Source organism: Pteropus medius, unplaced genomic scaffold, assembly GCF_902729225.1.
Source record: "Pteropus medius unplaced genomic scaffold, Ma_sr-lr_union100, whole genome shotgun sequence".
Lineage (NCBI taxonomy): Eukaryota > Metazoa > Chordata > Mammalia > Chiroptera > Pteropodidae > Pteropus > Pteropus medius.
This window is the reverse complement of record NW_024342467.1, coordinates 19,445,163-19,461,026: the sequence shown is the minus strand read 5'-3', so window position 1 is coordinate 19,461,026 and position 15,864 is coordinate 19,445,163. Positions and strand designations below refer to the sequence as shown.

Sequence of the window (15,864 nt, the reverse complement as noted above, 5' to 3'; positions counted from 1 at the left end):
CTTGAATCCGTGACATTATTATTTATTTTTTAAATGTTTGCAATAATTCACTAATGAAACCACCGAGGTCTGCCTCAAGGTTTTTTCATGGGAAGGATTTTATTTGTAAATTCCATCTCTTTATTAGAAATAGGGATATTCAGATTTTTCTGTTTTTTTGTCAGTTTTTATAATTGTATCTTTCAAAGAATGTTATATAAAAGTTAAATTGACATAAAATTGTTCATCATGTTCTAATATTCTTTTACTGTCTGTAATGATGTTTTTCTTTCATTTGTGACTTTGGTAATTTGTATATTTATTTTTCTTTATTAATGTAGATAGAGTTTTATTCCCTTTATTGATACTTACAAAAAACACTAGCTTTTGGTTTCATTTATCTTTATTGTTTTTCTGTTTTCTATAACATTGATTTCTTCTCTCATCTTTATTATTTTCTTCCTTCTACATACTTTGGATTTATTTTTATCTTTTCTTACTAGTTTTTCAAGGTGGATGATTACCTCCTTGGTATAAAACCTTTTTTCTTTCTCAAAGAAGCATTTAATCCCCTAATTCTCCTCTAAGCACTGCTATACTTGTATTCCATAAATCTAGATATGTTTGGTTTTCATTATAATTTAAAATTTTTGATTATCATTTTTTCTCCTTATGAATTGTGCTTTTGGTGTCAAGTTTACAAATTATTTTCCTAGCCCTAGATGCTAAAGATTTTCTGTTTTTCCCCTAAGAGTTCTCTGTTCTACATATAAATCTGTAATCCATGTCATTTCGAGTTAATTTTTTCATGTAATGTGAGACATGAGACTTAGGCCTAGGTTCTTTTTTTTTTCTTTTAACCTATGGGTGTCCAATTGTTTTCCTTTGTGAAAACAAGTTTGGCATATTTCAGTGGGTCTATTTCTGGATTCTCTGCTCCCCTCCATTAATTCACATGTCTGTCCCTCTGCCAATACCATATACTCTTCATTAGTGTAACTATACAATAAGTCTTGGATTAGGTAGAATGATCCCTTCCACTTCATTCTTTCTCAGAATTGATTTAGTGAGTTACTTTGCCTTTTAATATATATTTAACAATGTTCTTTTCCATAACTATAAAATCTCATTGAGATTTTGATAAGAATTGCATTGAACATGTAATTAAATTTGAAGAGAATTGACTTCTTTACTACTGAGTCTTCTAATTTATGAACATGGTAAGTCTCCCATTTATCTAGTTCTTCTATGCTTCCTTTCATTAGCGTTGTGTAGTTTTCAGTATACAAGTGCTGTACATGATTTATTAGATATACACTTAAGTATTTCATGATTTTTGAGAGATGATAAAAGTGATTATATTTTCAATATTGATGAATACATGTTCATTACTGGTATATAGAAATACATTTGATTTTTTTTGTGTGTTTCGCTTTTATTCTGCAACCTTACTGAACTCACTTATTAGTTCTAGGAGGGTTTTGTTTTGTTTTGTAAATTTGTTGGAATTTTCTACATACATAGTCATATGAAATAGGAGATGGTTTTATTTTTTTAATCTATATGTTTTTATTTCCCTTACTTTATTGCACAAGCTAGAACTTTCAACACTGTTTAAGACTGGGGAATGTGGATATCCATGCCAGTCTTAGGGAGAATGCATTCATTCTTTAACCATTAAAGTATATTGTTACCTCTAAGTCTTTTACTCATGACCTTTATAAAGTCGAAGAGGTTCTCCTCTTATTCCTATTTTTTTTTCTGAAAGTTCTTATCAAAATAGGTATTAAATTGTTTCAAATGCTTTTTTTGCACCAATTGATATGATTACAAGATTTTTCTTTTTATCTTGTTAATACAATGGGTTACATTGATTCATTTTTCTTCCTGAAATAGCTTTATATTCTTGGAATAAACCCCACTTGGTCATGGCATATAATTAGTTTTACATATTGCTGAAGTATCTGCTGATATTTTGGCTTTTTCTATACGTTTTCATAAACAATATTAGCCTGTGATTTAATTTTTTGGTACTTTCTTTTTTGGTTTTAGTATCAGGGTAATATTAGCTTCGGATAACGAATGGGCAAGTGCTCTCTATTCTTTTTTTCTGGAAGAGATAGTGTAGAATTGATTTTAACTCTTTAAATATTTAGTAGAATTCTTCAGTGCAAATATCTGGGCAAGGTTATGGAAATTGCTGTTTGAAGAATTTTTACATTTGAATTCAATTTTCTTAATAGGTACATATATAACAAGGGGGGCGGGGAGCACAAGAGTACTACTATTTGAATCTGTTTTATGTTGGGTGAAATGTGATAGTTTTTGTTTTTCCAGGTCCATTTTATCTAAATTGTTAAATTTAAGTGTGTAGAGTTATTCATAGTATTCCTTGATCTTTTTGACATATGAAAATTCTGTAGTTATATTTCATTTCATTCTTGATACAGGTAATTTGTGTCTCTTCTCTTTTTTCCTTCTCAGTCTTGCTGTAGGTTTGTTAGTTTTATTGAACTTTTCAAAGAATGAGCTCTTCTATTGTTTTTAATGCTTTCAGTGTCACTTATTTCTGTTTCTTATTATTTCCTTCCTTTGTTTTGCTTGTTCTGTGTTTATTTTGCTCTTCTTTTTCTAGGTTCTTAGGGGCTTAGATTATTGATATTTTCCTCTTTTCTAATGTATTAATTTTACTGCTATACATTTCCCTCTCAGCTCTACCTTACCTCTGGCCCACAAATTTTGATATATATATATTTTTATATGCTTTATTTGTTTAGAGAATTTGCCTTAGCCATTCTTTTAGGGTAGATCTTTCGGCAACACGTTTTCTTAGTGTTTCTTTATCTTTCATATCAAGTTTTCTTGATTTGTGAAGGCTACTTTTGCTAGATATAGGAATCTGGGTTGACAGCTTTTTCTTTCAGCATTTGATAAATGTGCCACTTCATTCTGGCCCTCTATGACTTCTGATGAAAAATGTACCGTCTATTGAATCATTTTCCTTCTTTAAGGAGTATTTTTTTCTTCTCGTATCTTTCAATATTTTATCCTTTTTAGTTCTCAAAAGTGTTTAAAAGGATGATGTTTAAAAGTTTTCAAAAATGTGATGAGTCTTGGTTTGGATTTCTTTGGTTTTATTCTATTTTTGGTTTGCTTAGCTTTGGCTTCCCCTTTTTCCTCTCCTCTCAGGACTCCAGTGACACAAATGTGAGAACTTTTGACAGTTCCATAGGTCCCCAGGGAACTTTTATGATTTTTTTCCACTCTCTTTTCTCCCCATTGCTCAGATTGAATACTTTCTATTGTTCTGTTTGCTGGTTCACTGATTATTTTCCTCAATCCCTTTCATTCCTCTGTTAAGCCCATCTACTGAGTTTTTATTTTCGTTATTGTATTTTTTTCAGTTCTGAAATTTTTATTTGTTCTTTACATGTTCTGTTTCTTTGTTAAGACTTTGTTTTTTGCATTTGTTCTAAACATGTTCATAATTACCCATTGGAGCAATAATTCTAATAATCTTGTCTTATCCTTGTTGGAATCTGTTGGTTTTTTTTTCATTCAGTTTGAGATCTTTCTGGGTTTTGATGTGATGAGTGATTTTAAATCGAAATCTGGATATTTAAACATTTTAGAGATAACATGCTAAGTTTCAGAAGTTGAAGGATTACGTCAAGCCATAAGAACCATAACTTGTAGAGTGAGAATTTGAGTTCAATTCTGACTTCAAAGCTGTACTTTTCTACTATATCAAGCTATGACCCAGAAAGGAGTGTAATTCTAGATTTAACACATACATTTAATGGGGTAATGTTTTGTACATGTATGATAAACACACAATGGTAAAAATGATAAATTTAGCAGAATGTCAATCTTATAAAATTAAGTTATAAAATAGTAAATTTATTCTTTTTGGATATAGATGTTTAGGATGCTGTTTAGTGATGTGTGTTTCATTAACATTATATAATACATACTATTTTATAATATTGAATAACTCAACTTTATGTTTTTATATGCCAAGGGAGAGACTGCAAAGGTGATTACCAAAATAGTACAAGTAGTTAGCTCTAGGTAGTTTTTACTTTTACTTTGAACTCTATTTTTTAACTTTTTTCTTTGTATTTTTTCCCCAAATCTATAAAATTATATATTTTTTAATCTCTCAGCCATGAGCATTTTGTTGCTAATTTTTTTGTTATTGTTCTTTTCCCTTGTCTTTAAAATTTTAAAAGTGGATTGCAGATTGGGAAGAATTGGTTATATTTAATCTGTTTGGTTAGAGTTTTAGTGGGCACAGGAGCTATTATTCCATATGCAGTTGGTTTTATATTTTTTTAGACAATGAAGAAAATAAATCAGGGATCTAGATCACATGTTATGAAATATTTCTGTCAATTTTTGTATTTTGCTATTATCATTTTGTTTTAACATATACTTTAAGACTTGATTTTATAGTTACTCTTATTTATATTACAGAGTTGATTATAAGAGTATATTACAGAGATAATGATCACAACATAAATTTTTATTGATGTGCATTACTCAGTGATATACAACTTAGTCGATACTGTGTCTGTGTATTTATATAATTTTCAAACAACTATTTCCCAAATGAAATGACTTAAATACATTTGTAAAAGTTCATAATGTCAAAGGCAACCATCATGAAATGGATTTTGAAAAAATTGGTATTATGAAGATAATGTATTTTCCTCCACTATCTCTCCTGTTTTTATCTTTTGTAGGTGATTATAGCCTTCTGGTATCGTACACTTGTGGGAATAATGAATTTATTTGGCCTCGAAACTAAGACCTGCTGGAATGTCACCAGAGTAGAACCTCTAAATGAAGTTCAAAGCTGCGAAGGCATGTTTTTTTTTCCCTGAAATACTGCTGTGTTGTCATTAATGTTTACATAAATATGTTATAACTTATTTTAAGAATTATTGTAAACTAGTGATTGAATATTTTAAAACACTCTACAACTGATTCACCTAAAAGTGTATTTACCTTTAAAGTAATTTTCTGAGAAGGCTATGTCCTTACTAAAATACAAGTATTCATTTCTGTTTGAGGGGTAATATGCCTCAGTGTAAGGCAATCCTAAATATTTCAGAATAAGATAGAAAAAAGTTTTGGGGTAGCTTGAATATATAAATTCGGGGGTGTGGGTTAAACAGTCAGATATCTACTTGTAATAGTTAATGTGAAAATTTAGTTGTGGAAGCATATTTAAAATTAGATATACAATAATAGATTGATTTAGAAATACTTCACACTCTTAATATACACCTTCTATATTGTTATCTTTGTCAAGGAACCATTTTTGGAATCATCTAACAGTTTTCCAGGATCTGTTATTGTCACTGCTACTTACGATGCTTGAAATTTAGTACTCTAGCACTTTTTAGCACTTTTTAAAATACTTAGATTTAGGTATTATGCTGTCCCTTGATACTCTTATTCAAAGTCGCATATATCTACTTGCATAACATTTACACAGTTATTTTATTCTTTGTTTTTTTTCATTTTTTCCACAACATGACTACTCAGTATATTTTTTTCAGTGTATTTTATAAATATATTTTTATAGACTTATTCACAGTAACATTCAACTCTCAGAATATATACTAAATCTGTATTTTCATATTTCCCTTACATTTTTACCGATTCCTTTAAGTGATGTTTATAACATCTAAAATGGTATCGTTAGAGGATATTGGAGGCATAATTAGACTTTTTTTGTGCCAAGGATAGGAAAGGAGAAAATGCCTTATAACATGAGAGACTAGAGTGACTCAGTCAGCTTAGAAGGTATAACCTGTTCTGAGAGATGGAAAAATCACCTAATATATGTATGTATATGATATTTATTAACTTGCCACTAAGTGATAGGTTAACGTTGGCACTCGGGACCCAAAGGTGAACCAGGTAGACACGGAGCTTTACCTTCATAGAATTTACAAATAAGAACTATGTTAGCGGTTATAACTGACGCATATTACAAATAAGAAAATAAGTTTGCTCAACTTAAGAGTAAGGAGTATTTCAAGAACAGGGGCCAACAAATTCAAAATTTCCGAGGCAAGAGAGAACTGAGAGAAAGCTAGACTTCTGGAGCAGAGAGAGAAGAAAAAATGGTATGAAACGGTGCTGGAAATGTAAGCAGGGTCAGATTCGCATTTTTAAAACATTATTTTGGCATTATTTTCCCTCCTGTGGAAAAGATATTAGTAAAGGACAGAAGTGGGTTCAGTGAGGCCAGGCAGGAGACTGTTACGCTGTCAGCAGATGAGACTGAATGAAAGATAACTGGGAAATGCATGGGTTTGAACGTTATTTTGGAAGCGGAATTAACGAGATTTGGTAACTGGTTGATGAGAGAGGAGGAGGAGAGCCAAGTCTTGTAACACTGGTTTCTGTCTTGAGGCCCTTCGAATGCTAAAAAAAAAATTTTAAAGTAGCAGGTTTGACTGGCTACACGAGTTTCAAGTACCTGCGACAGCTCAAAGTGGACATGTCAAGTGACCACCTGCATGTGTACGTATAGGAATAAGAAAAAAATTCTGGGCTGAATATAAAATTAGGAGTCATCTGTCTGTAGACGCTAACTGGAGCCATGGAAGTGGTGGAATTTCCTGGAAGAATATTCGGACTGAGAAAAGGAGAGGGGACAGGACAGAGCCTGAGGTGGCCCAGCCTTGAGGCAGGTGTGCAGAGGGCGAGGAGTTATTAGGACAGACTGGAAAGGAACGCTCGAGAAGGAGAAGGAATCAAAAAGGCCAGCCTTCCGTTCTTGGCTCCACCAATGACTTTGATAACTTGATAACTGAAGAATTTGGGGCAAGTTACTTAAATTTTCTCAGCTCTGTTTTCTCGACCATTAAAAAAAGTGTTTTCGCACCACCTAACCTTAGATTTGTTTCGATAATTATGTGAGATGAAGGCTGTAAAGCACCTAGTAGACTGTGTGTTAATATATAAATAGTCTTTATACAAATATATATATGTATGTGTATATATATGTGAAAATATATATATATATATATTTAGTCTTATACACAGGATTTAAGTAGTAAGGTGCTGGCTATACCTAATAGTGGATGAAATAACTAGATTATCTCATATAGACTAAAACCGATCTTTGAGTTCCAGTGCCACATTTTACTCACCTGAGAGCCAGCAAAATATAAAAATAATATAATGGATTTTCTTTTGTAACTTACCAAGTGACTGTACAGACAGTTCTAGACACTGAGCAGTAGCAGCATCTGATATAAAGTGAAGCACCAACTAATTATTGCAGTATGGTAATACTTAAGTCGAGAAAGTGTAAATGTAACCACAATAAAGTATAAAATGTGAAAGTAACTAATAATATCTCATGTAAGGGGAAGTCCTGATGTAACTGTTTAATAGAATAGCAATCTGACAAGCAAATGCTTTCAGCAAATTCCTGAGCTCTTGCTTACAAACACTGAGATAATCTTGTTGAATTGCTGTATTGCCATTTATTCATTAAATACTGAATACTCTGTGTTTTTTAAAGGATTGGGAGACCCTGCTTGCTTTTATGTTGGTGTCATTTTTATTTTAAATGGAATAATGATGGGATTGTTCTTCATATATGGTTCGTACCTGAGGTAAGACTGCTGTATTAAACGATCTTTCAGTGGAGTTATAAGGACTGGCTGACATTTGTTGATTATATAAAGATGATACTTAGTGAGATTAATTGATTAACAGTAGGAAAGTTTGTAGATTTTCTTTATATATTTCAGAATCTTATTCAGTATCATGCAACCAGAAACGAGCTGTCACTAAAATAATATCATGAAGGCCTTCCTTTTATCCTTGTGGCGATTTTTTTTTTTGTTTTTTAGCTAATTAAGATTCCTTAACAAAATTTTTAATGAAAATATCTCTTGGTCATATGTAAAATTATTAGAGGGGATCTATGGTTGGCATTAGTAGCTGATTATTTCTAATTTCAGTCTCTGTACATGTGAAATTAAGACAGCAGTAAAAGAAAATGGATGTTACTTATATTTGTCTTTCTTGACGACAGTATTACACTTTGTTTTGGGTAGCTCAATCTCAGGTGACAGGTTGAAGTTAACTATGACCGTCATATATAGTTGACCCTTGAACAATGTAGGGGTTAGAGGCGTTGATCCCCCACATAGTTGAAAATCCACATGCAACTTTTGACTCCTTCAAAACTTGACTCCTAATAGCCTGCTGGTGACCAGAAGCCTTACGATAACATAAACAGTTGCTTAATACATATTTTGTATGATATATACATATAATATAAAATATGCTGTGTTCTTATAATAAAGCCAACTAGAAAAAATAAAATATTATTAATAAAATACATTTATAGTATTTATTGAAAAAATCCACATGTAAGAGAACCCATGCAGTTCAGACCCATGTTGTTCAAGGGTCAACTGTATCCTGCTTCCCACCCTCTCTTGAACCTGGGATAGCCATAGGAGTTAGCTTTTTCAGTGAAAAATAAGGTGAAATCAACTTTGGTTACACCCAGTAAAGCAGTTGCCTTTCCCACAAAAAGATAGAGTCAGCTGCCCCTTCTCTGTTTTTTTCCTGTTTTCACTTGGATGTGATACCTGGAGCAGCTGCAGTCATCTTGAGACCTTGAGGGAAAGGCCAGAAACTTAGCACGTTTGTGGGCTTTCACAGCTCTGTGCCACTGAACCAATGACAACAGACACTTATCTTTAATTGTCTTATTGAATGATATAATAAACATCCATATCATTTAAGCCACTTTTGTCAGATTTTCTGTTTCTTACAGCAGAATACAACTGAATCATCGGTTTTCTTTACAATATTATCGTTGAACTGTACAACATTTAAAGTTAAAAGTCTAGATTCAATCTTTCAACAAGTATTTTATTGAGTTTACAATAAATAGGGTTTGTGTCTGTATAGAGTTTAATATATATACATGCCTTGTTTTAAGAAGTTTCAGCATAAAAATACTAGTATAAAATCAATGAAAAATTGTGATGTATTTAAGATTGTACCAGGTATCCTACCCAGCATAATAATTCAAGAAAAAGTAATAATAGTTGTAAAGACTGAAAACTTGAAAAAGAGAAGAAAGTGCCTTTACAAGCAGATCTCATTATTTTACATAGAATCCTCCCCCCCAAAAAATCAATGGATAAAATATTAAAATAACAAGAAAATTTGTTACTAGAAATAAAAATCAATATACAGATATTGTAAATGTATACTTTAGCATCAAACGAAAAATGAAATTTTAAAAGGATACCATTTAGAATAGCACTGAAAACAAAGTTCTTTTTTTAAATTAAATTTATTGGGGTGACATTGGTTAATGACATTATATGTTTCAAGTGCACAATTCTGTAATACATCATCTGTTTATTGCATCATGTGCTCACCACCCAAGTCTAGTCTCCTTTCATCACCATATAATTGACCCCCTTTACCCTTTGTCCTCCCCCTCCCCCTCCTCCCCTCTGGTAACCACCATACTGTTGTCTGGGTCTATGAGTTTGTTTGTTTTGTTTGTTCATTTGTTGCTTTCTGTTTTATATCCCACATTTGAGTGAAGTCATATGCTTCTTGTCCTTTTCCATCTCACTTATTTTACTTAGAATCATATTCTAAAGATCCATCCACGTTGTCTCCAATACTGTCCAAATGGCAGTATTTCATCCTTTTTTATGGCTGAGTAATATTCCATTGTATGTATGTACCACATCTTCTTTATCCAGTCATACATCGAATGATACTTAGGTTATTTCTATGTCTTTGCTACTGTGATTAATACTGCAAAGAATATAGGGATACATATATCTTACAAATAAATGTTTTCAAAGTTTTTAGGTAGATACCCAGAAAAGAGATCCCTGGTTATATAGTAGCTCTATTCTTAATTTTCTGAGGAACCTCCATACTGTTTTCCATAGTGGCTGCACCACTTTACATTTCCACCACCAGTGTATGTGGGTTCCTTTTTCTCCACATCTTCTTCAACACTTGTTATTTCTTGTCTTATTGATAATAGCCATTCTAACAGGTATAAGGGAGTATATCTCATTGTGGTTTTGATTTGCATTACCCTTATAGCTAGTGAAGTTGAGCATCTTTTCATATGTCCGTTGGTCATTTGTATGTCTTTTTGGGAAAGTGTCTCTTCAGGACCTCTGCCCATGTCGTTTTTGTTATTTAGTTGTATGAGTTCTTCATATATTTTGGCTTTTAGCACCTTATCAGAGGTACTGTTTGCAGATATTTTCTATTATTCAATTGACTGCCTTTTTGTTTTGTCAATGGTTTCTTTTGCTCTGCAGAAGCTTTTTAGTTTGATATAGTCCCAGTAATTTATGTTTGTCTTTACTTCTCTTGCTTTTGGGGTCAAGTTCACAAAAGCCTCTTCGAGACCAAGGTTCACGTTTAATACCTATGTAAAACACGAAGTTTTTAACAAAAAATCTAATGAAAAATATATATGACCTCTTTTGAAAAACTGTAAATCTTTGTTGAGAGACATATAGGAATATCTAAATAAATGGAGAGACATACCATATTCATGGATTGGAAGACTCCATATTAAACAGATAAGAGTTATCCATATTGATTTATAGATTCAATGCACTATCACTGTTGATAACCTTGATGAGCTGATTTTAAAATTATTCAGAAATGCAAAGGGCCTAAAATAGTTGAGATATTCTTGGAGAGGATAGGAGGACTTCCTTTATTAATCATTTCTGTATTACAAAATACAGAATAAGACAATGTGATATTGCCATCACAATAGTCAAATAGATCATTGGAATAAAGTAGATCCCAGAAGCAGAATTGTTCATTTAAAGACACTAGTTGTATGATAGAGTAGATTTTGCTGTTAAGTGGGTAAGGATAAGTTTCTTAACAAATTGTTTTGGAATAATTGGAAGATCATATAGAACAAAGAGAAGTTGAAACTATGAAAAATAAATTCTCATTGGATTATAAACTCAAATGTGAAACACAAAATTATAAAGTGTTGAGAATGTTATATTGGAGAATATCATCAGTAACTAAGGATAAGAAAGAATTTCTTAAACAAGGTACAAAAGTTCAGCCATGAAGAAAAAAATAAATTTGATGAAAATAATTGAAGCTCCTTAGAACATTTTAGAATGAAAAGATAAGCCATAAACTACAAAGCATAATACCCAACATAGTTTCCAGACATTACATTTATTAATTTGACCAAGAGCGCTATTTTAGGTGCTTGGAATATAAAACAATAGTCTCTGTCCTCATGGAGTTTATATTCTAGGAAGTAAAGCAAAGACTAGGAAGACAGACAACCCAATAAAAAGATGGACAAAATATTTATGAACAGACATTTCCCAAAAGAAGAATTCCAGATTACCAATAAACATATGTAAAGTTGACCGCCATCATTAGTTATTGAGAAAATACAAATTTAAACCACAATAAGATATTATTTCATATCCACTGAGATTGGCAAAAGGAACTTCTTTTATTCACGGCAGGTAAACATATAAATTTGTACAACTATTTTGGAAAAACAGCATGCATTATCTAGTAAATTAGAAGATGCAGATACCTTATAACTCAGCAATTTCTACTTAAAGTATACATGTCTAAGAAACTCTTGCACATGTACACCAGGAAATATGTACAGTACTGCAACAGCATTGTTTGTAATAACTCCAAACTGGAAACAAGTCAGACATCCATCAACAGAAACGCACAAACCGTAGTTTATTAATATAGTGGAATATTATACAACAGTGAGAATGAATGAACAATAGCTACACACATCAACATGGATGAATCTTACAATGTTAAATGAGTGAAGGGAGGCACGAAATAGAAATACTGAATACTTCCATTTGTATGAAGTTTAAAAACATTGAAGTATGATATATATACATACATATACATATACACACATATATATGGCTATATTGATAATTACAAAAATCAAAATAGTGGCTGTCTCCAGGGGTGCCAAGTGGGGACTCAGGGTGTGACCAGTTTCCTATTTTAATGACATATGATGGTTACAAGGATGTTCACTTTATAATTGTTCCTTGAACTATCTGGAAATTTCTATGAACTTTTCTATGTGTATGTCATATAGGAAAAACATATTTAAGCTCATCACGATATTTTGAGGGAAAAGGAGTACTTTAAGATTATGTTGGCAGGCTTTAAAATGTTCTATTTTGAAAGTAGTTCATATTTCTTATGCCTTTTCAAGCATGGGAAATGTTACACAGGAGTAGAACTTTTTAAAATTAATATTTTTCACTGGTAGAGCAACCCAAGGGTAATCATCTCCTTTAAATTGGTTACAGAGTTCTGGAAAATCAAATACATTATTAAGCTTCTGTCTTTAAGAAGGATATGTAGATAGAACAAATGTTGGCTGCAAAAGTTCATTAAAACTGTGAGGATATTGGAGACAATGGCCTGTGAGAAAAGAAATAGGAATTTGTGGGGGTATTTTGTATTTCTTACCATAGCCTCCCCCACTGGTACTAACTTGGAAAGTTAATATTCCATTTCTATTCTTTTGGTGAATGATAAAATGTTAAAGAACACCTTGCTCAAAATAGCCCCTCCCTCTTATAATTATTACCACAGTTTGGTGCTCCTATTACCTCTCCACATCGGTCAAGTCATTATTTTTTGTTTTTATTTTATGGTTTATGTTGTCAAATCTTGCTTCAAGTTATCCACATGTTCCTAAGTTTCTATATGCAGTATTTGTTCTTCTCACACATTCCTTCTCAGTTTCTTACTTTTCAAAATGCATTCTTTGAATTTCCTTTAGTGAAAATTTCTTAGTAGTAATAAATCACTTCTCATTAGCTTTCCTCTGCTTCTTTTGTTTTTTAAGTTCATTGCTTTTTTTTTTTTTTTAATCATTCAACCATATTTATTTTCTTCCAAATGTGGATACAAGTGATGGACAACATACGGAGAAAAGGCAGCTTTAAGAAATGGTTCTTCCTTGATCTGATTTTGTATTCTACGTTGTTTCTTTAGGACACAAGAACAGAATACTTGCAGTAGTTTAGACAGTTCAAAGTTACTGCTAAATGAAACTTTTATACTCTTGTCTTCATCTCTTAGTCACTGAAATCCAATTTCAAAAGAGAATTATTTGCCTTCGTTCCGAATATTCAAAGAATGCAATATAGACTCTGAAGTGCTTGCTGGCTTGTTTGTCAAATATTATCTTATGTTCACATCTTATATACTTTATTTAGAAAATATTTTAAACATAATAAATTATAAAATTCAGATTATATATACTTTATATGCTTGTACATTTAAGATTAAAACATAACTACATGGATGGGTACTTCTGAAATTTTTACTATTATATGGTAATACTATGTATGACATTTTAAATATAGTTTTAAATTCTAGGAAAATGTTATGAAAAACTATTTTGTATGAATTATGATTATATACTTATTTGTTTTTACAGTGGGACTCAACTTGGAGGTCTAATTACAGTATTATGCTACTTTTTCAACCATGGAGAGGTTTGTTTTCTAGAAAGTAATTTTTAAGAAATAGAAGGGGCTGTATAGGAACCTTTTTGGTAGAAAAAGGAAATTCTGTGCTTGTTGAGTTGAGGCACTTTATATGCATTATCTCATTTACTCCTGTCAAACACGTATGGGAGGTGGTTGTAATCCTCACAGTAGAAGCTATGACATTGAAATTTAGAGAGGTTAAGTTACTTAGCCAAGATTTCACATTCACTACATGACGAAGCCGGGTTTCCCATTTGACATCTATCTGGCTCTAAAGCCTCAATTCTTTCTGTTACATCATGTTGCCTTTTCAGTAACAAAATGCTGAATTAAAATAGAAATTAACTTAATAATTCAGCCCCCTGTGACATGGGCCACTATAAAAGAGCTCAAGAAACTTATGTACAATAGGATAAATTCACCCAACGAAATACCGAGTACATCGTATGTGCCACGCTCTGCTCGATGCCAAGGCTGATTACAGTGAAAAGTGAGAGAATCTGCCAGTTTTTGGAAGCAAAATATGTAATATGGCACAGCTTATTTAGATTAGAATCTTTTTTCATTGCTATTGTGAAAGGTAGATAGTTCGTTAATTTAAAAAAATCTGTTAGACAAGGGAATCATAAAAATTATGCATGGATATCATAAATATATTAAAGCAAACAAATGCATCGTCATTCACCCACGTGTTGATGTAAAGACAAAGACTTTACTTTGAAGTATGCCAGACGAGTGGCTTTAAGACTTGACTTTTTTTATATATACCATAATTCATCTTACAAGGCTTATAATGTTGGTTGCTTGGAAGAGGAGCAATAACTTTTAAGACTCTTGCTAGAGTTTAAACTCTTTTTAGAATTTTAGAATTCTTGATATGAAACTTCTATAATATTCCCACTCATGTCTTATAAGTAGTTTTAAAGTCTATACAAAAATTTAATTAACACTTTTATTATAAGCAACACATTAGTGATTCCCAAATACTTTTAGTTATTTTAGAAATGTATAGTTAACTCTTTCAAAGGTCTACTTCACAAATTCAGAGACAAATCTTAATTATCTGTAATGTGTGTCTAATTAAATTCATCTTCTATAAACCCTCTTGGAGTTTGTGAATGTCCTAGATGACATTTGTTTAGATATTTTGGGGGGCATGTATACATCTCAAAGCCTTGGGACGCCAGGGTTGTCACTGCAGAGCTGAAATGTAAGTCCGGTTTTTCAGACCCAGAATCCTGACTGTTCCTGTACCCACCATCTTGTTTGTCCTTCCTGTACCCACCATCTTGTTTGTCCTTCCTGTTTCCTAACGTGTGGCCGGATGTATCTTTCACTTCTCTCTGGACTTGCTAGTTAGCGGCTCTCTACCTAATGGCTATGTGCCTGGAAAGAGAATTCCAAAAACTGAGAAGCTATGTGAGGCATTCAGAAGGGAACGAGCCTAGTATGAACATGATTAAAACCAGCCCATGCATGATTTTTAGATTAATAATGTTTATTCCAATGGAACGTAAAGTGAAGTAAGCTTTTTATTGACTTCAGGCTACTCGCGTGATGTGGACACCGCCTCTCCGGGAAAGTTTTTCATATCCATTTCTTGTACTTCAGATGTTTGTTTTAACTTTAATACTCAGGTAATTTTTGTTTATGAGACAAATCTAAATAAATATAAGTTACATTTCTTAAAATATACTTCAACATATTATAATTACCACATTTAGGTGCTTTTTTAAAAGTTACTTTTAAAATAGATTGAATATCTGGTTAAGAAAATAATCTAAAATACTATGTAAAATTGTTTTCCTCTTTGGAGTCTAGGCTACAGGTTTTAGATAAATACATTTTGTTTTAATGAATCAGAATATAAGTGTACATATGCACTTGGTAAAGATTCAAATGTTTTTAAGAAACTTTTTTTTCCCCCCTCAAAGCTTATGTCCTCTGACTCATTCTTTTCCAGTCTGTGGTTTTGGTGGAGCATTAATGTATATTCCATGAAAAAAAGTCTCCTATGCACAATGAATTTGGAAAATGCTAGGTCAGGAGTATATATATTCATATATTTAGGAAAATTTCTGAACAACTGATGTTTCTAGCAGTTTGACCAGTTTCATCTCAGCCACTTTTCTTGGACACTTTTACTTTTCTTTTTTTTGTTGTTGTTGGAATTAATTTTATAAGCCTCAGAAACTGAAGAAGTCTAGAAAACAGCGACAACAAAAAATAGCAGAATGCCATAAATATCCTAGAAATAAGTTTCGTAAATGTTAGTGAACTCTCTCACTGAAGGAAATAGTGATCACCATCT

General features: G+C 32.0%; 1 protein-coding gene across 2 annotated transcripts in view; it reads left to right on the top strand.

Moving 5' to 3' along the window:
• Positions 1-15,864, top strand: part of DPY19L2 (dpy-19 like 2) — a 74,556-nt gene that overhangs the window by 13,387 nt on the left and 45,305 nt on the right. For both annotated transcript variants that reach the window (XM_039862736.1, XM_039862735.1), the window contains exons 5-8: positions 4,725-4,845; positions 7,529-7,622; positions 13,502-13,559; positions 15,099-15,190. In XM_039862736.1, coding sequence (XP_039718670.1) covers positions 4,725-4,845; positions 7,529-7,622; positions 13,502-13,559; positions 15,099-15,190 — 365 coding nt within the window. The remainder of the gene's footprint in view (positions 1-4,724; positions 4,846-7,528; positions 7,623-13,501; positions 13,560-15,098; positions 15,191-15,864) is intronic.